The following is a 19,751-nucleotide window of genomic DNA, read 5'->3' as shown; positions in this document are numbered from 1 at the left end:
GGTTTTGTGCAACAGTAAGTCAATTCTGAATAGTATGTATGTGAAATGCAAGATATAGGGAGGAGGAGGAAATGGTTGATGAAAGGAGTGATATGAGCACTGCACAGCTTTTACTAGTGTTGTACTGGAAAACCGCTAAAATAGACTGAGGTCAAAAGTCAAAGGAGTAATTACATCTATTTTACTTACACAATCTTAACCATTAAGTACTGTGATGAAATTATGACAGGTGCTAATGAACAGTTTCTGAAAAACTGATACTAATTTTCACTTTTTCTAGCATATATAGGAGCACAGAAAAACACAGTAGAAAACATATGAAGTTAAAACAATAAAAGAAAGCAGTTTATGATAACACACAATTGTGTGATCAGATGATAACTTTTTTTAGGATCATGTTTTTGAGAGCTACTGAAATTATAACATAATTTACAAAAATGCATCTGTAAAAGGTTTAGTAAGATGCCAGGGACTAAAGTATATGGGGTGGGAGCTTTGTGTTTTTATAAAGTGCTGTACAAGATACATTTTAAAAAAAGGTAAACTGTTAGTAACATAATGTACTAATTCTCTTACCCCCAAATAAATATCCTCCTGTCGCTACTTCTAGGAGGGAACACTGAAAGAATTAATCTGTTACTTGCAAAAGGAGACTTGCCATAATTATCAAAACAAAAAATCAGTCAAGTAGCACTTTAAAGACTAAGAAAATAATTTACTAGGTGAGTTTTCGTGGGACAGACCCACTTCTTCAGACCATAGCCATACCAGAACAGACTCAATATATAAGGCACAGAGAACCAAAAACAGTAATCAAGGTGGACAAATTAGGAAAAAAAATTATCAAGGTGAGAAAATCAGAGAGTAGGGGGCAGAAGAGATGGGGGAGGGAAGTCAAGAATTAGATTAAGCCAAGTATGCGAACAAGCTCTATAGTGACCCAGAAATTCCCATCCAGGTTCAAATCACGTGTTAATGTGTCAAATTTGAATATAAAAGAAAGTTCAGCAGCCTCTCTTTCAAGAGAGTTGTGAAAATTCCTCTTCAGTAACATACAAACTCTTAAGTCATTAACAGAATGGCCCACTCCATTAAAATGCCGGCTAACAGGTTTGTGGATCAGGAGTGTTTTTATGTCTGTTTTGTGCCCATTAACTGTTTGTCTAAGAGAGTTTGAAGTCTGTCCTGTATACAAAGCATCTGGGCATTGTTGTCACATGATGACGTATATGATGTTAGTTGAGGAACATGAGAATGTGCCCGTGATTCTGTGAATAACCTGGTTAGGTCCAGTGATGGTGTCTCCAGAAAAGATAGGTGGACACAGCTGGCAGCAGGCTTTGTTGCAAGTAAAAGTTCCAGAACTGGTGTTCCTGCGGTATAGACTGTGGCTGTTGGTGAGAATCCTCATGAGGTTGGGAGGTTGTCAGTAGGAGAGAACAAGCCTGTCACCCTGGGCCTTCTGGAGTGTGGCATCTTTTTTGGAGATACCATCACTGGACCTAACCCCAACTATACATACAGTATTATGGGGACTAATTTAGCTATAACTAATCAGGAAAGAGATCTTGGAGTCATCGTGGTTTGGTCTCTGGAAAACATCCATTTAGTATGCAGCGGCAGTCAAAAAAAGGAACAGGATGTTAGGAATTATTGGGGAAAAAAAAAGGATAGAGAATAAGATGGAGAATATCTTATTGCCTTTATATAAAACCATAGTATGTCCACATCTTGAATACTGTGTACAGATGTGGTCACCTGATCTCAAAAAAAGATATATTGGGATTAGAAAAGATTCAGAAAAGGGCAACTAAAATGATTAGGGGTTTTGAATGGGACCCATATGAAGAGAAACCAGAGAGACTAGGACTTTTCAGCTTAGAAAAGAGGAGACTAAGGAGGGATATGATAGAGGTATATAATGTTATGAATGTTGTGGAGGGAGAAAGTAAATAAGGAAAAATTATTTTTGTTCTCATAATTTAAGAACTGGGGGACACCAAATGAAATTAGTGATCAGCAGGTTTAAAACAAAAGGAAATTCTTCACTCAGTGCACAGTCAACCTGTGGAACTCCTTGCCAGAGGAGGTTGTGAAGGCTAGGACTAAAACGGGATTTTAAAAAGAGCTAGATAAATTTATTGAGGTTAGGTCCATTAATGGCTATTAGGTAAGGAGTGGTGTCCCTGGCCTCTGTTTGTCAGAGGGTGGATATAGATGGAAGAAGAGAGATCATTACCTGTTCAGTTCACTTCCTGTGGGGTACCTGGCATTGGCTACTGTCGGCAGAAAGGATGCTGGGCTGGATAGACCTTTGATCTATTCCAGTGTGGTCATTCTTATGACTTGCATAGTACAATTGATTTGCTGTGGTGTCAGCATGTAATATGGTAAGTACATCAAACCAATGTCAAATGAATTTCTGTGAAGAAGCCAATACATTTTTCCAATACCTTGATCCAGGATGTGACATTTTGTAAGTGGGGTTCAGTGTGATCAGCTCCCCTCCACAGCTTGTGCTGCATCTTTCTCTTGTGCAGCCTCTGCCACTTCATTGCCAAGGGAACACCACCCCCCGACTTCCAGTGGGCCAAATAGAATGCACAGAGGCCCTGAGACAATCAGTGGGGGCAGCTGGTGACTTCCCGGCTTGATAGGGTACCCTCCTGAGGTCTCCCCCACAAGCACTCCTTCTGCTTTGGGGCACCCCCTGGATTCTCCCAGCACCCCTTTCCTGAGCATCGCACCCCCTTTTTGAGAGCCTCTCGCCACACCCTTTCCTGTGGTCCTCCCAAAGCTTGGCTAATTTCAGGGCCAAAAAGAATGGGGTGCAACCTAAAAAGTTTGCTCATCTCTGCCTTGGTCAGTGATTACTTTGTGTTGGTATTGCTGTGTTGGTATTGCTGTGTGGGAGTAGTTACTGCAGTTTTGTTCACACCCCGATCCAAGATCCAGTTCATTGTGTGAATGGCTTGGGATGTGAGTGTATGGGTCCCGCTATTACCTAAAATACATGAATATATCTTACGTGGGACAAGTCTCTCTCTGTCTCTGAACATAACTACTAGTTTGCAGGTTAAGAAACAATCTCAGATGATGGTAAGAAGGGACACTGCTGTCTTTTTTGGGGAAAACGCTTTTTTTAATTTTTTGTTCACTTACCCCTGCCTCCTGAATGTAGTCAGGAGTTGAAAATGTTTCGTAATCCTAACTCTTTTTAGGATTACAGAAACCAATACAATTTCCATTCATATTGGAGGTTGTAAGTAGGTGAATCTACCACTGTGAAGAAGGTCCAATCACATATTATCCTAGAAAACTAAAGCCATCTTTTGTGTCCTGAGCCTAGGATCTCTTAAATAACTAACCCTCCCACCTTAAGGTAGGTCACTTGCTGACTTTCTCAATTACAGAAAAAATAGTTATGCCTGGGAATAGCTTTTTAAGATTGTAAACAATTATTAATGATCGTTGTTTATTTTAACGATGGTAAGGAATATCTCTTCTGTAACTGACTCTTGATGAATTGCTAAACTTTGAGAGATGATGAATTTTGTATCACCTGAATAGGTGTCATGATAGCAGTAATTATATAAAAAAATCATTTGTTTTGAGTAAGACCAGAGGAAGACAGAAACTTTTTTTACTACTTTCTTCCAATTAAACTTGATAACATGACTTAAAAAAAGAATGAGAAGTAGTGTTTATTTCTCTTTAAGTCTATGATGATCAAAAATGTTTAATATTCCTCTTTGTTTGCTGTCAAAAATAATCTGAAGTAAAAGACAAATGGTGTTTGGAAAAGAGGAAAAGAATTCTTCCTTTACACTTGGGTGACAGAAAGTAGGGAAAAAGAAAACAAACAAAAACTTATAAAAAGAGTTACCTATTTTAAGAACCTCTTTTTATCAAAGGAATTATATTTGTATTCATTCAGTTAGTGAAGTCTAATGGCTGCCTTAAGGAAAGCATTATCTATAAAATTAACTTTTGTATATTCCTGATAATCTGGAGGTGATATGAAGATCTCCCAGGTGAGCCATTGCCTGTTGTCAAATTTTTGGTGCATGATTCATCTGTACCTCTGTGATTTGCTGCTGCTAATTAACTTCCTGTGGAGCACATTTTATTTCCTTACTTATATGTGTAAAACCAAGTTAGTATGGTAACTCTGTACATCTTAAAATAATGTAACATACATTGAAAAAGTCTGGGGAATCAATTAAGTTATGACTCAGAAGAAGGGATAAAGGATGGAATGTTTGCTTTTATTTGTAGGTAAATGTGTAACTCTTGCGGGTGGAAGTAATGGTTAGCGAACAAAAGCTATTTAACAGAGATTTGAATTGCATCAATTTCCCTCAGTCCATAATTTAGACAAATAAACTAAGTGGTATTTCAGAGCACCAGAGGTCTCTTGAGTAGCTGTGTAATGGGGACACTTTTTTTTGGCTGCAGCTAAGTGATTATGGGGAAATTGTGTAGTTTTTTATGTAATTATGTAATTAGATCATGCTGTTACATAATAAGGACAAGCTATCGGTAGCAGTAGTAAGTCAAGCCATTCCACTAAAATATTCTATATGGGAACATATTATAATGTTATTTTTAAGTCTGAGTCAATTCCATATTACATGCTAATATTTTACAGTTTTCAAGGGTGCACAAATATCCCAATATGTGTAATTTGATCATTTAAAGCTTAATTAATTGATTATTCAAAATGATTATGTTTTACAGAAGATTAGGAAGTTAAAGTCCTGTGATTAGAAACATACAATGCACAGTTTAGACTTGAGTGAGGGTGACAAGAAAAGCAGGGATGGATACAGAAAGAAAATTACAGTATGTTATAATGAGATTTAGGCATGTTCATATTTAATAGTTCAATATGTTTTTATTATATAAAGATGGAGAAATAGACTGGTGTGTATTATAAAAGTGTACTTTATAAAGCGTGATTGTGGACTGGTTCTAGAAGTTGAAGCTGATTTTAGAGGTCTGTTTATCCAAAAAGAGGTAGAAAACAGTAGTGACACTGGTATCCTACTCACAGTTTGTGTCCACTCTATGAATGCTTACCTGAAAGGACCACTTTTTGAGGGAGGAACACAGGTCCATTTCATTTCTGGTACAGCCTCTGATGAAAATGCTACACAGTGCTGCCATTTAAGTTCTTTTTGTGGTGATGCGTGCATTGGGAGCTAGCTATCCTGAGACCATGGCATTTTCTTAATTTTGCCCCATGAAGCCATGAGATTAGTAATTGGTTATTCTTTCCTGTATTCACCCTTGAATAGTAACCTAGGGGTGCAATGCTCTGTAAAAGTTTAGTACAGAGATCTTTGTTACAACTTCTTAATACAAACCAAAAAGCTCACGAAAAACAATGTCCTAAAAAAATCCCAACACCTAACCTGTTTGGTTAGAGTACGAGTTAGCAGCTTTAGTAAAGTGTGTTTATAATCAGGAGTGTCTCAGTAATTATTATTAAACTTGTTTACAAGCATGGATTCTTGGGCTATTCTGTGCTGGTACTTAAGCATATCAAGTAATTGTTTGAAGTTAATCTGTTTTACATAATCGAGAACTAATCCTGTGTGTAATTTGGGTAAAATCCTAGTGCGATGTCTTTTGAAAAGAAGATTTTATGCCAGTTGCATTTCACATGCTAACACATCAATGTGGTGTTCCAACAATTGGAAAATGACCTGAAAATTGGGCCTTGGTCTTCAGTCTGCCACTGATTTACTGGGAAAGTCACATTCTGCTTTTCCAATACAGGTTGAACCTCTCTTGTCTGGCAACCTCTCAGGACATGACTGGTCCCAGATGAGAAAATTTGCTGGGCCACAGGAGGTCAATATTGTCTGGTACATTACTAACACTTCTACAACTTACTGTGCTCTTACAAGACATTTAGGGGTAAACTACTGCAAAATAACAGCACAGAACACTGAGAGCCAGGACTGGTTGCTATAAACAAACTTTATGGGACCATGGGAAACTTGGTTACATCCATGATAAGTGATTGTCCAGCTAAATAAAATCATGCCAGATTATCATGTTGCTGGACAAGACTGTGCTGGATTATAGAGGCTCAACCTGTAGTCTGAGATACTCTGCTTTTTTTGTGCTGATACCTGCTGGTACCTAGTAGTGGCACCTCCGTAGGCCTAGCCCCGTGACTAGCTGGGGATGGGGAGGCGGGGAGCCAGCTGGGTACTGGCTCCTTTTTAACAAACAAAAAACCATGGATATACTTCCCTTTCTCATAGTGGTGGTATGTTCAATTAGCATCTGTAAAATGCTTTGAGATCTTTGAATCAGGACTAAGCGGGTATAAAGTATCACCGAGAGGATTTAAAATCTGCACAGTTAAAACATGTCAGAGACTTAAGCTGAGTTTATATTTTCAAGTATTTTGTTTCTGCTCATCCATTCGAATGTTTTTCCCTTGCAACTTAAATTCCAAACTGGGTCAGGTTGTATCTTTTCTTTTTTGTTACTCTTGCTTCCCATGTCATTATTTCTCTTGATCATTTGCTTTGTTCTGTCTGTTAAAAATTAGAAATCTAAAGAGTCATCCTTTGTATTATACTGAGAAGTTCCAGAATTTTAGACAGTTCTTTTTTGGCCAAATCATTTGATTCATAAAAAGTTCCCTTTAGTGATTTCTCTCAGTTTAATAATAACTATAAATGGCAAGTCTCAGGTAGTGTAAAGCTGCTCAGTCTGTGACTGGCTAGCAGTCTATTGAAAATTAGGTTTTATTTTATATTGCTGTATGATGGTTCTCAAAACCAAACCTCACTTTTATAATTATTATTGTATAGTCTTTGATATTTGCATGCAAGGATTTGTAACCTTTTAAAGTTCGCTTAATAAGTACATAGTTTAAAACTTTCTTTTGGATAAGATTGGGTTTGTCCTTTTAAGACCTTGTTTAACCTAAACTTATTTTCCTGTAGTTAATCTTTGCTGCTCTCATGATTTAGCTCCATCAGTGTTTCCAACAGGAAGAATTCCTGTGCAGATAATCTACGGTCACCTACCCTGTGTCTACATGTGCCCCTTCCTTTCCAAAGGAGCATGTTAATGAGCAGGTTCGAAAGATGCTAATGAGGCGCTGTAATGAATATGCAGCACCTCATTAGCATAATGGCAGCCGCGGCGATTCAAAAGTGTGGCTTTTCGAATCGCGCCGTGCCCGTGGAGACGGGACCTTCCGAAAGGACCTGCCCCAGTTCTTGAAAGCCCTTCTTCCCATCACCAGATAGGAAGAAGGGCTTTTGAAAACTGGGGTGGGGTCATTTCGGAAGGTCCCGTCTCCATGGGCGGCGAGCAATTTGAAAAGCCTCATTTTCGAATCGCCATGGCCGCAGTTATGCTAATGAGGCACTGCATATTCATTGCAGTGCCTCATTAGCATCTTTCGAACCCGCTCATTAAAATGCCCCTTTCGAAAGGAAGGGGCACATGTAGACCCAGCCCTACTGCCAAATTAACCAACGTGTTGCCTGAAGCTTTTGTCAGCAGGTTACACCATTTAAAATACCAGTTGCTTGTATGTTAATGCTTCCTCTAATGTTGTCCTGGTAAGAAAGTTTAAGTGAGAAAAAAGCTAAAGCGTTACCCCCAGCACGCTCCGAAGGAGATAAATAGGGGCAGATAGTGCACATTAACAGCATAAGTTGACCAAAAACTCCCAAACTTTCGATATCACTTTAAATAAGTGGCATGTGGTCTGCAAATCACTATGTATCCAGTTCCTGTGTGTGCATATTTATTCCCCTACCAATTTATTATCTCTTCAACATAGCCCTTTTTATGAATTATAACCATGAAAATAAAATTAATTTAAAAATTTATATTGAAAATCAAATTAAATTGAAAGAGTATGACTGTTTTGGAAGTCTTTGGCTGTGTCTACACTACTTCCCTACTTCGAAGGGAGGATGGTAAGTCGGGTGTTGGAAGATTATTAATGAAGTGCTGTGCTGCATATGCACCACTTCATAAAGCTAATTCTCCCCCACGGCAACGCAAGCCAACATTTCGAATTTTAAAGCTTCGGAGTTGCCATGGGGGAAAGGCTAAAGTGATCTGTTTCACTGTTGTGTGCTAGATCATAATCTTCAGAAGTAAAAATGAAAATTTGTAGGTAGAAGATAGTTTACTCTATATGCCCTTTCAGTTCTTGGCATCTGCTGATGTAGCCAATGTTGGTGCCATTTTTTCATATAGGGCCTGGAAGTAAGATTGTAAATTTATATTTTGTAAGCCACTGAATATGGTATAAACTAGTATTTTTGCTATCCCATATATGAGTCAAAAAGTAGAATATAGAAATAATGCTCTGAGGTGTGCTTCATAATTAAGAAATCACTTGTAGTGGCAATATCATACTTAGTTTGCTTAGTTTCAGACTTTTCAATCTGGTGAAGCATCACCATTGAAAGTGTAATATATTGAAGTACTATTAAAAAGTGTATATTAAATACTGGAGATTGGAATATTATTTCTTCCACTTTATAATGACTAATTTATTAACATATGTAAATGACTCTGTGTAATGCAAATTCTGTATTTTTTCCTATAATAGCTTGGCAAATGTCAAAATACTGTCACTGTTAGAAACTAAATCCAGGTCCTTTTTCCATAGTCAACAGTTCTGTAAAGAAGTTTTTGATGAGTGTTATCTGCATTTATCTTTTACATCTCTAATACATACTTCTATAATTGTTTGCCATATGCAGTTCATCTTCCAAGCTACGTATGCATATTTGAAAAATGTGTTTGAATTATAGAGAACTGCTGAAGAGAATCACAATTATTTTTCTTTTCTTCTTGTACTTCATAGATCCAAAAGCAGAAACTAGACTGTATATAATGGTGAATGACTTTGAATTTCATGTCTATAACCGCTCTGCCCTTTATGGACAACTTCAGGAATTATTTGGTTTGGATCCAACAATAATTCCACCAAGGAAAGAGGATGAAAAAGCACAAGAAAATGGAAGAAGCACAATGCGCTCCAATCTTGAAAGGTGATTATATACCCCCCTTTGATATTTAGTGAATGTTTGTGTGTATGAAAATTCTGCCATATCTTTTGAGTTTCAGTTCAGCACCATTTTCATGAGAGAAGTCAACAGAAGAAATGGAAGGTGGTGTTGGGCAAGACAAAACTACCATGATGTTCGTTTGAAAATAGGCATAGTACTAGCCCTGATCAGGATAAAGATGTTTTATTCTCGAGGCTGACAAAGCCAGTGTTTCAACTGAACATACTGGTGAAAGATCAAGATTTTACAGGATTAGATGGAATTCCGTAAGGTGCTACATAACCTCCATGCTGCTTTCTCTTCGCTAGTCTGTTTCACTAAGCAAATGGATTATTGTGAACCAGCTACTGCTGTTCTAAGCTGACATTTTTGTCTGGTTTCATACACGTACAAGGAATTACAGTATTTAAGCTTGAAAGTTACACATGGATTGATGAGTGATTAAGTCCAAATCCAGCAGGAAGAGGCACACTCTTCTTGCCAATCATACATGGAAAAATGTCATCCTGCCACCTTTCCCTAGATTTCTGCCTAGCTTTTCTGTTGTGTGAAGCACTAGAGAGGCAGTATTTGCTCCCTATCTTTTTAAAATAGGCTAGGTAGAAAGACCAAACATTTTGCTAACCTTCTGAAATAACTTTCTTTCTCTCCCCACCCTTCACCCCCACCCATTTGGTTTGTCAGTTTACATTCCATTTTTTTCTGTTTTGTATCTCTCCGTTGTATATTTGTCATACCAGTTCATTCTCAGCACTATTTCCAGATCTGAAGAAGTGGGTCTGCCCCACAAAAGCTCATCACCTAATAAGTTATTTTGTTAAAGTGATACATGATTGCATTTTTGTTTTTTGAAGATACAGACTAACAGGGCTACCTCTCTGTAACTATATTCTCCTGAAGTAGGATCACATCCCGGGACGCAGTTGACTCCCATTTCTTAATGGTTAGAAGGGAGTAGAATATACAGAAGGTCGTCTTCTGGCCTGGATCCTGGTGGCATTGTTGAGTCCCATGTTAAGTATAAGATAGTTTTCCATATAAGGGCTACGTCTACACTGACAAAGAACTTCAAAATGGCCATGCTAATGGCCAAATTGAAGATTACTAATGAGGTGGTGAAATGCATATTTAGCGCCTCATTAGGATGCTGGTAGGTGCAGCTCTTTGAAATTGCCATGTTTCGCTCCGACATGGTTCATCTACACGGGGGTCCTTTTCGAAAGGACCCCACCAACTTCGAAATCCCCTTATTTCTATGAGCTCATAGGAATAAGGGGATTTGGAAATTTGCAGGGTCCTTTCAAAAAGGACCCCCATGGACACGAAATGCGTGGGAGCAAAACGCAGCAATTTCCAAGAGCCATGACCAGCAGCATGCTAATGAGGCGCTGCATATGCACTTCATATGGGATTAGCATGGCCATTTTACAGTTTTTTTTGCCAGTGTAGACACGGCCAAGAGGGCTTAACTATCTGTCTGAACACTTCCTGTTCAGCACTAATGTTCTTGTTTTATTTTAGCAAGCTGAATTTAGAGGAGTCTTTTTGACAATTATAGTTCAAATAGGACTCTGAAAATGAACGCTTTCTTTTTAATGGCTGTTACATCTTCCACTGAGAGTGTATGTCTAAATTTTAAAACTACCCCCATTTAGGATTTGCATCATTAAAAGGTGGGTGAGAGGGAAATGAGAATTTATAAGATGAATAGAATGCTGAGATGTCTCAAACTGGATAATGAGTAGGGCACTAATTTTCTAAAAGAGGTTGTGGGTATAAAACTAGCTGAAATTTCAACAGTCCTTTACGACTAGCACAAAAGAATGTCCACATCTGTTGTTTTTCTCTTTCAGTTTAGAATAGCTAGAACTGCTGGGGGACAAGGTAGTTCCAGGGGATCACTGGCATGAGGCTCTGAAGAGGGCTGTTAATTCTTCCTAGTTCATTCCTTTCTTTAGGCAGTGTTGTGCTGAGGTCGTTATGCCTTAAGTGAAAATCTGATGAACTACATCACTACATCTAGTACAATGAATACTAGACTGTCCTTACAATTGTCCATACCAGTTAAAAACTGGTTTCGTAGATTTGATATTTCTTTTAGAGATAGGGGTGGTTTATAGTTGCATGTCTTGTAAAATTAACTATTGCACATATTTATGAAATCATTGCATGAGAGTTCTAGTCATGACGGGCTGCGTAGCAAGACCAAGACTGAGTCGTGAAAGCTTTTAATTCTGATTTTTCTTGTTTGTCATATTTTATTTTATTTTTTCTCATAGTGTTAAAGTAAAAGCAGAATCTCAAGACCCTTCTTCTTCATGGCGATCCCTTATTCCTGTAATCAAAGTTAACGTTAGCACAGTAAGTGAAATATTCCTCATTTGACCTGTAAATAAAAAATAATTTTAAGCTGTGGAAACTTTAAAATTCTCTTACAGTTGTGACTTTGTTATTAATACAATTTAATTCTTTATTTCTGACATGCTTTTGTTTCAGATAACTTTATATTTTTAGTACAAATCCTGCTACCCTAATGAAGTCCAGTAAAGGTGGCTTATTAAACCACAGTAACCTAGATTTTTGTGTTTTTTTTTTTTAAAGTGTGAGACTAAGATACTACCTATGTTGTCCATTATGCTGAAACTCTTATTTCTATGCCACTTTTAATGAAAGTATTAGTATCATCTCTCTTTTTTTTTTTTTTTTTCTAAAGTCAGTGGATTTTTTGGTCCTAGGTGAATTAAGAATAGCGCTCAAGTATTATGGTATGTCATAGTATAAATATTTATCAGAATATTTTTTGGTAAGGAGACCTTTTTAATGCAAAGCATTCAGTGTGAATTATGTTGTATGTTCTTACTCCTTTAAGGAGTGACATGAATCAGGGCTTCAGGTTTGGACACATGGGGTAAAATCCTGGCCACATTGTGCCTATCTGCACTAGAATTTAAAAAAAAACAAAACCATGTGATCATGCGGCACTGAGTGTCAGAGCTTGAGTGAACTGACTGAGGTTTGGCCTCAAGGGCGTAAGAATTGCAGTGTAGATCTTCAGGTTTGGACTGCAGCCTGGTGGAGGATCTCAGAGGCTAGGTTCCAGCACAAGCCTAAATATTTATACTGCCATTTTGAGCGCCACGTGTCTAAATCAGCCGACGTGAGTCATCCACAGCTGTGCCATGTTGAAGTGGAATATACGTGGAAGTTTTGCTACCTAGTTCATGGTGGGTAAGATTTCACTCAGTCTTTATTTGCATGGTAGACTGTCACACTTACCTGTATAAGTAATGCAAAATAAAAAAGTAATTGATCTTTCTTTTAATTTAGGGTCGCTTGGCATTTGGAAATCATTATCAACCACAAACCCTCTGCATCAACTTTGATGATGCTTTCTTAACATATACCACGAAACCACCTTCAAGTCACCTTGACCAGTTTATGCACATTTTGAAAGGAAAACTGGAAAATGTCAGAGTCATGTTAATTCCGAGTCCAAGATATGTTGGTCTTCAAAATGATGAGTAAGAGATTTTATTTTGAAGAGGCCAGTTGTAATCAGACATTTTATCCTGTTCTTTTGGTTATATTATAGGTTGTCTTTTTTTTTTTTTTTTTTTTTTTTAAAACCCTGCCTTTGTTTCTCTTGTGTAGGTTTTTTTTTTTTCTTTTTTTTTTACCCCAACATGCTATTGTCTTTTTGTTAACTCTTCTGGCTTTGGATGTTTGACCTTTAACAGAGTAATGTACATAGAGAGAGATGTATATGAATTACTGATGTTTTGCTATGATTTCAGAATTCTTGTGTGCACTTTTTGCTATGATTTATTAGTATTTCACATTATTTAAATAAGTCCATGTTATTTCAATTAATGCCAATTCTAAGCTGCTAGCTTCTAAAGCCTATGCCTGCAGCTATAAGTTTTAGGCCAAATGTAGGATGAGATTTTGACTTGCAGGTACAATAGTAACTTTATATACAGATATAGCTATTGACAACAGTGAAACATTTGAAATTATGTGAAAAGCTGCACAATATTAGTTACAGTATGAAGTAAAAAAAGCTTCGAGGCATATGAGCTTAAGGAATCTTCAAGACTGTCAAATCCCAAACTAGGCTACCTTTTTTATTGCAGTTCTGTATGTCGTTACTGGACTTCCTTAAACTTAAAGAGGGTTATAATCTAACTGATTTAAAATGAGACTGGTAACCTGATTTCTGATACAATGGTAAATTGAAGTACAGTGTGGCTCATATGTGGTGTTATGATATGCAGGATGTTCATCCTTACATTTCTGCATATCCTACTACTTGACTGAAGAATGGAACACAGTTCAGAAAAAATTCTGAGCAGCGATGACAGGTGAAGGAAGAAAAGTGCAAGCTGCTTGTGGTATGGATGCCATAGCAACGTGCACAGTGTCTAGCAATGTGCCTAGACGGATATTGTGTAATGTGCATACATTTTATCAGTGAAACAGTATGAGCATGTAGACAGGCACAAAATTCTTATGGCCGCGACAAGGGTCCTTAAAAAATTTTTCCTCCAGCAATGCGTATAATATTTTATGTGCAAACAGAGCCTTTAGGGCAAAGCTGTTTCATTTTCAGATGTTAAAAATGATGTTTGCTCAATAGAAGGTAAATTCCACGTAATATCACTGGAAAATAGTTTGTCTTTGGTCTTATTGCACTGTGGTTAGTAGTACATAAGCTCAGCAACCAGCAGTTTCAGGAGGGTGCCTCATTGAACTGAGTACATTTTTAACTTCAGAGTGCTGTGCTTAGTAATGATAAAGGTAAAGGTTTACTCTTACATATAAATCAGAAATAAGTTTGTCTTTTTAACTTTTGAAGATGTAATGTGAGGGTTTCTTTTAATTTAAAAAATGTTTGTTAGTTTTATCCTTCTCCCTGACTCTAGAACTAGTATGGATAACAATCCTAGTTGGGTTTATTAGGGGTTTTTTTGAGCCATCAAAAATTAGAGAATGTTGGCAAGAACTCCTTCCTGTGTTTTGTGTTGCTTAGCTTATTACTTACAGCAGTACCATGAGCTTTTGTAGATAAAGCCCACTTTATCAGATGGGTTGGGGGGAAAATAACAGAATCCAGGATATATAAAGCAACCAAAAAACCCCAAATCTTCCTTTCTCCTTTTTTTTGGCTGTTACATTGGAATAACTTTGCTGCATAGACATACCCTAAGATGCCACAGGACTGCTTGTTGCTTCTGAAGTTGCAGACTAACATGGCTACTCCTCTTGAGACTTTGTATCTGAAATGTTCAGTTAACACAGTCTTAGTTCTTGTTTGGGGAATGATAGAATCATATATTACTAGAACTGGAAGGGATCTCAAGAGGCCATTAAAGTCCCAGTCCCCTGCCCTCACAGCAGGACCAAGCACCATCTCTATCACCAGTTAGATCTTTATCCAACCTATTCTTAAATATCTCCAGTGATGAAGATTCTACAATTGCCCTTTGTAATTTATTTGCTTAACCACCAGGGCAAGAAATTTTTCCTGCTGTCCAACCTAAACCTCCCTTGCTGCAATTTAAATGCATTGCCTCTTGTCTTATCAGAGGCTAAGGAGAATAATTTTTCTTCCTCCTCCCTGTAACACTTTTTTATAACCACTTGAAATCTGCTATTCTGTCCCTTCCCAGCCTTCTCCTTTTCCAAACTAAACAAACCCAATTCTTTTAATCTAGGTCATATTTTCTCGACCTTTTAATCATTTTAGTTGCTCTCCTCTGGACTCTTTCTCCTGTTTCTCTTTCCTGAAATGTGCTGCTCAGAACTGGACACAATACTCCCAGTTGAGACCCAATCAGAGCAGAGTAGAGTGGAAGAATTACTACTTGTGTCTTGCCCACAACATTCCTTTTGATGCATCCCAGAATCATGTTTCTTTTCTTTTCTTTTTTTTTTTTTTTTTTTGCAACAGTGTCACACTGTTGACTCATACTCAACTTGTGATCCACTATTGCCTCCTAGATCTCTTTCTGCAGTTCTCCATTCTAGGGAGTCTCTTCCCATTTTGTATGTGTGAAACTGATTGTTCCTCCTTAAGTGGTGTACTTAGCATTTGTCCTTAATGGACTTGGTCCTATTTTCCTCAGACCATTTCTCCAGTTTGTCCTGATCATTTTGTAGCTCAGTACCATCTGCAAACTTGATCAGTGTGCTCTCTATTCCATTTTCTAAATTGATGAAGATACTGAACAGAACCGGCCCCAAAACTGACCCCCTGTGAAACTCCACTTGTTGTTCCTTTCCAGCATGACTGTGAACCATTAATAACTACTCTCTGTGAATGGTTGTCCAACCATTTACACACCCACCTGACAGTAGGCCTTTGTAGGTTGCATTTTAGTAGGCATTTGTAGGTTGTTACTGATAAGGTCATGCGATACTGTATCAAATGCTTTACTGAAGTTTAGGTAGACCACATCTGCCACTTTCCCTTTATCCACAAGGCTTGTTATCTTATTTAAAAAAAATGTGTCCAGTGGGTTTGATGTGCTTTGTTCTTGACAAATCCATGCTGACTGTTACCTGTCATTTTATTATCTTAAAGATGTTTGCAGATGGATTGCTAAATTATTTGCTCCATCATCTTGCCTGGCATTGAAGTTAAGCTGACTGGTCTGTAATTTCCTGTGTTGTCCTTGTTTTCCTTTTCATAAATGGGTACTATATTTGTCCTTTTCACGTCTTCTGGAATCTCTCCTGACTTCCATGACTTTTCAAAGATAATAGCTAGTATCTTGGATACCTCTGCTATTGGCTCCTTTAGTATTGTAGGATGCAGTTCATCAGGCCCTGGTGATCTGAAGACATCTCACTTTTCTAAATAATATTTAACTTTCTTTACCTATTTGAAGTTCTTGATCTAGCATTCATTATGTTAGGTGTCCAGTCTCTGTCAACCTTCTTGGTGAAAACTGAAATAAAGAAGTCGTTGAGTTCCTCTGTTTTTCATGTTTTCTATTATTGTTTCTCCCTCTTCATTGAGCAATGGACCTAAACTGTCCTTGGTCTTCCTCTTGCTTCTAATATACTTGTGGAATGTTTTCTTTTTTCCTTTTGTGTTTTGAGATAGATTGAGCTCATTTTGTGCTTTTGCCTTTCTAATTTATGCCCCTACATTTCCTGGTTATTTGTTATATTCCTCCTTTGTACATTGTCTAGTTTTTATGTAATTCCTTTTTGATTTTTAGGTCATTCAAGATCTTCTGGTTCAACCATGCTGGTCTCTTGCCATGTTTCCTGTCTTTCCTACATAGAGGATTAGTTTGCTCTTGTGTCCTTAGTAACATACGTTTGAAAAATTGCCAACAGTCTTCAACTGTTTTTCCTCATAGTCTTGTTTTCCATGGGACCTTACCTGCCAGCTCGGAGTTTACTAAAGTCTGCCTTCCTGAAATCCTATTGTCTTTATTTTTTTTGTTCTCCCTTCTACCACTTCTTAGAATCACGAACGTTATCATTTCACAATCACTTTCATTCAAGCTGTCTGCTGCTTTCAAATGCTTGACCAGTTCCTCCCTAATTGTTAAAATCAAACCTAGAGCTCCCCCCGAATAGCTACTTCCCCTATCTGAAATGAAAAAATTGTCTGCAATACATTCTAAGAACTTGTTGGATAATTTGTGCCTTGCTGTGTTCTTTTCCCAACAGATGTCTGGACAGTTTGAAAACATTTGTTTTGTTGATGTTTGAAAACAAGGTTTTTCTCCAAACAATCTTTAAAAATCAAGTCCTTTTAAACATTCCTTTGGTATCCTTCTAGGTTGATACTGCAGCCTGTATAGCTAGGTTTCAGTACTCTGAGCTAGACACACACCCTCACTGAAGACAAACGCCTAATAGTTAGATTACAAGTATTACAAATCCTTCAACTAAAGTTTGATAGTTGCATCTCTTATTGGACTGGTGCTCAACTAGTAATTCTTTTAATAACTACTCATCGCAACACCATGATGGATATCAGTATCAGGAAAGAATTTTAGCTCAGTTTATGGCTTGTTCTTTGAAGATCCCAGTTTGCTTGGAGAGGACTTTTTTTTTTTTTTATTTATAAAGCTGAAATTTTTCTTCTTCACTTTAGTCTATACTCACAGAAAAGATTTTCACAGCCTATAGAGGTTCTGGATGAGTTTCTGACTTAATTAAGAGTTTCTTGAAACACTAATTATATGAAAGATGGTTTGTTTTAAGGATGGTTCATACTTTGGTGGGTCACTGAGATAGAGTTAAGATAACTATAACAACTGTAATACAAGATTTTTGTACTTTCAGATGTCCAGGAATTTTTTAAGTGTGGGAAATCTTTGTCTTTCTGCCCTTGTATGTATTTACAACCTTGACTCCAAGAATGAAGTGTCAGTCCGCATTACATGCGTGTAATATATCTTTTAGTTTATAAAGTATTCCTGTGTGTGTGAGATCTTCTAGTTTATAAAATATTTGCCCATGTATGTGTGCATGCGTGTATATGTAAAACACTCACATTCAGCCTTGCTCTTTCTATGGATGGAGGAAGGGTGAGAATTTCTGTTAGGGAGACTAAATAGAGAGTGAGTAACTTTGAAGTCTCTGAAAATAACAAAGAAGCTTTCTTCAACTGGTGCTAACAAGATTGATGAAAAATAGGATTAACATATTCAAGTTATTAGCTTGCTTCCTTGCCCCCATGAAGACTCTTTCTTTGTTCCCTTTGCTTCCACTGCAATTCCTGGTCCTGAATTGGATGAGTGTATGCAGAGAGCCTGTGGCTGCCTTGCTCCCCTATTGACCTCTACTGCAGTGTTCCACGGTCTCAAGCAGGACTCTACTGATGCACCCAGCCATGGCTGCTGGGCTTCACAGTCCTGGATAGGCTCCCCTGCAAGCCCTGTCCTGGGTCACAGGGCTCTGCACCCTGGCCACAAGCTCCAAACCTCAATGTGAACTCCCCTCCCAAGCACTGGTCCTCCAGTGGGATTCCAGTGGTGGCTCCAGCCCCAGTGGTAGTGCTCCATGGCTCCAGCCCTGGACATTGGACTCCATGCCCCTGGCAGGGCTCCAGTGCAGACCCCAGCCCTGGACATTGGACTCCATGCCCCTGGCAGGGCTCCAGTGCAGACCCCAGCCCTGTTCATAGGGCTCCATGTCCCCAGCCAGGCTCTGCTGCTCTGTTCCCAGACCCAGTTGCTGGGCTCATGCCCTCCAGCAGGGCTCCACTGCCAGCCCCAGGCCACAGGGCTCTCTGCCTCCACTGCCAACCCCAACTGCCAGGCTCCCACCTCCTCTTGGCTGAGGGCATCCTAGCCTTGATCCTGGCTTCTGGACTCCTAGCCACTGGAGCTTTCTGATCCAGCAACATCCAGAGTCCTTTCAGACACTGGATATTGCTAGATCAGAGTGTCCTGGACCAATCTTTGAAGCCTGGTATCCTCAGGACCTGACTAATGCGGGACGAGGGAATTTGCCAGACGATGGGAGGTCAACATTGTCTTGCACATTTCCAACACTTCCACTCTTTACTGGGCTTTTAGAAGACATTAAAGGGTAAATTTAAAGCAAACAAACAGCACACAATGCTGAAAGCCAGGACTGGTGCCTGGAAACAAACTTTATGGGACTGCGGGAAACATAGCTGGAAGTCCACTTATCGTGGCTGTGGCCAACTAGAATCATGCTGGAATCAGATGGTGCAGAACCAGATCTTGACAGGCTAGAGAGGTTCAACCTGTCATAGTTTGATGAAAGGTAGTTTCCTCTTTCATCTTTCCTTTCAGTCATGAACAGTAGAAGAGGTTTTTGTTCTGTTTTTAGGCTTAAAAAAAAAAAAAAGAGGCAGAGCTCAATTCAAGCAAAGCTCTGGAAAGATATAAACAAATAGCAATTGTAATGTCTCTTTAACTCTGGTGGTTTCTGTTTTATGATGATGTAACCCCGGTAATCTAAAACTATTTTAGATTTCCTTCTGTAGGGTGTAAATGGCAGGGGTACCCTGCATCAGATTTAGCTTGCGCTAAATAGAGCGGTGTATTCCTAATACAAGAGGCATAGTGTAAGAGGGTAGCTAGGAATAGGAATTCTAATATTCTAAAAATGAATGGGATAAAAAACCTAAGAATATATTTGTTCTTGTTGGCATTTTTTAACCAAAGTTTTAATTTTACTATGGTTCATTTATGTCCTTTTAGAAAGGATATATAGAATGGTAGTGTCAAGGTAACATTGTTTCATCAAAAACAATGAAGTCCTGTGGCACCTTATAGACTAACAGATATTTTGGAGCATAAGCTTTCATGGGCAGAGACCCACTTTGTCAGATGCATGAGTTGACGGGGCGGGGGAGGAAGGAGTTTAGAGGAGCATTTAAAGAGGGAGTCTCAGTCAAGGTGACGGCCAGAGCTGACAAGGTCTATTCAGTCATAGTGGATGTGGCCCATTATCAGCAGTTAATGTGGAGCTGTGAACATCAAGAGAGAAGAAATCAAGTCAGTTCAGTCAGGGGGGATGTGGCCCAATATCCGTAGCTAATGCGGAGGTGTAAATATCAAGAGAGCAACTCCACATTAACTGCAGATAATGGGCCACATCCACACTGACTGAATGGACCTTGTCAGCTCTGGCTCTCTGCTTAACTGAAGCTCCCTCTTTAAATCTTCCTCTGAACCCACCCCA

The 19,751-nt window shown here is 38.5% G+C and overlaps 1 protein-coding gene across 12 annotated transcripts in view; it reads left to right on the top strand.

The window, feature by feature from the left end:
* The window catches only part of BLTP1 (bridge-like lipid transfer protein family member 1), a 206,547-nt gene that overhangs the window by 24,429 nt on the left and 162,367 nt on the right, over window positions 1–19,751 (top strand). For all 12 annotated transcript variants that reach the window (XM_074993360.1, XM_074993362.1, XM_074993364.1 and 9 more), the window contains 3 exons: window positions 8,864–9,050; window positions 11,348–11,429; window positions 12,396–12,589. In XM_074993360.1, coding sequence (XP_074849461.1) covers window positions 8,864–9,050; window positions 11,348–11,429; window positions 12,396–12,589 — 463 coding nt within the window. The remainder of the gene's footprint in view (window positions 1–8,863; window positions 9,051–11,347; window positions 11,430–12,395; window positions 12,590–19,751) is intronic.

Source organism: Carettochelys insculpta, chromosome 4 (assembly GCF_033958435.1).
Source record: "Carettochelys insculpta isolate YL-2023 chromosome 4, ASM3395843v1, whole genome shotgun sequence".
NCBI classification, from domain to species: Eukaryota; Metazoa; Chordata; order Testudines; family Carettochelyidae; genus Carettochelys; species Carettochelys insculpta.
This window is presented reverse-complemented; position numbering and strand designations above follow the sequence as displayed.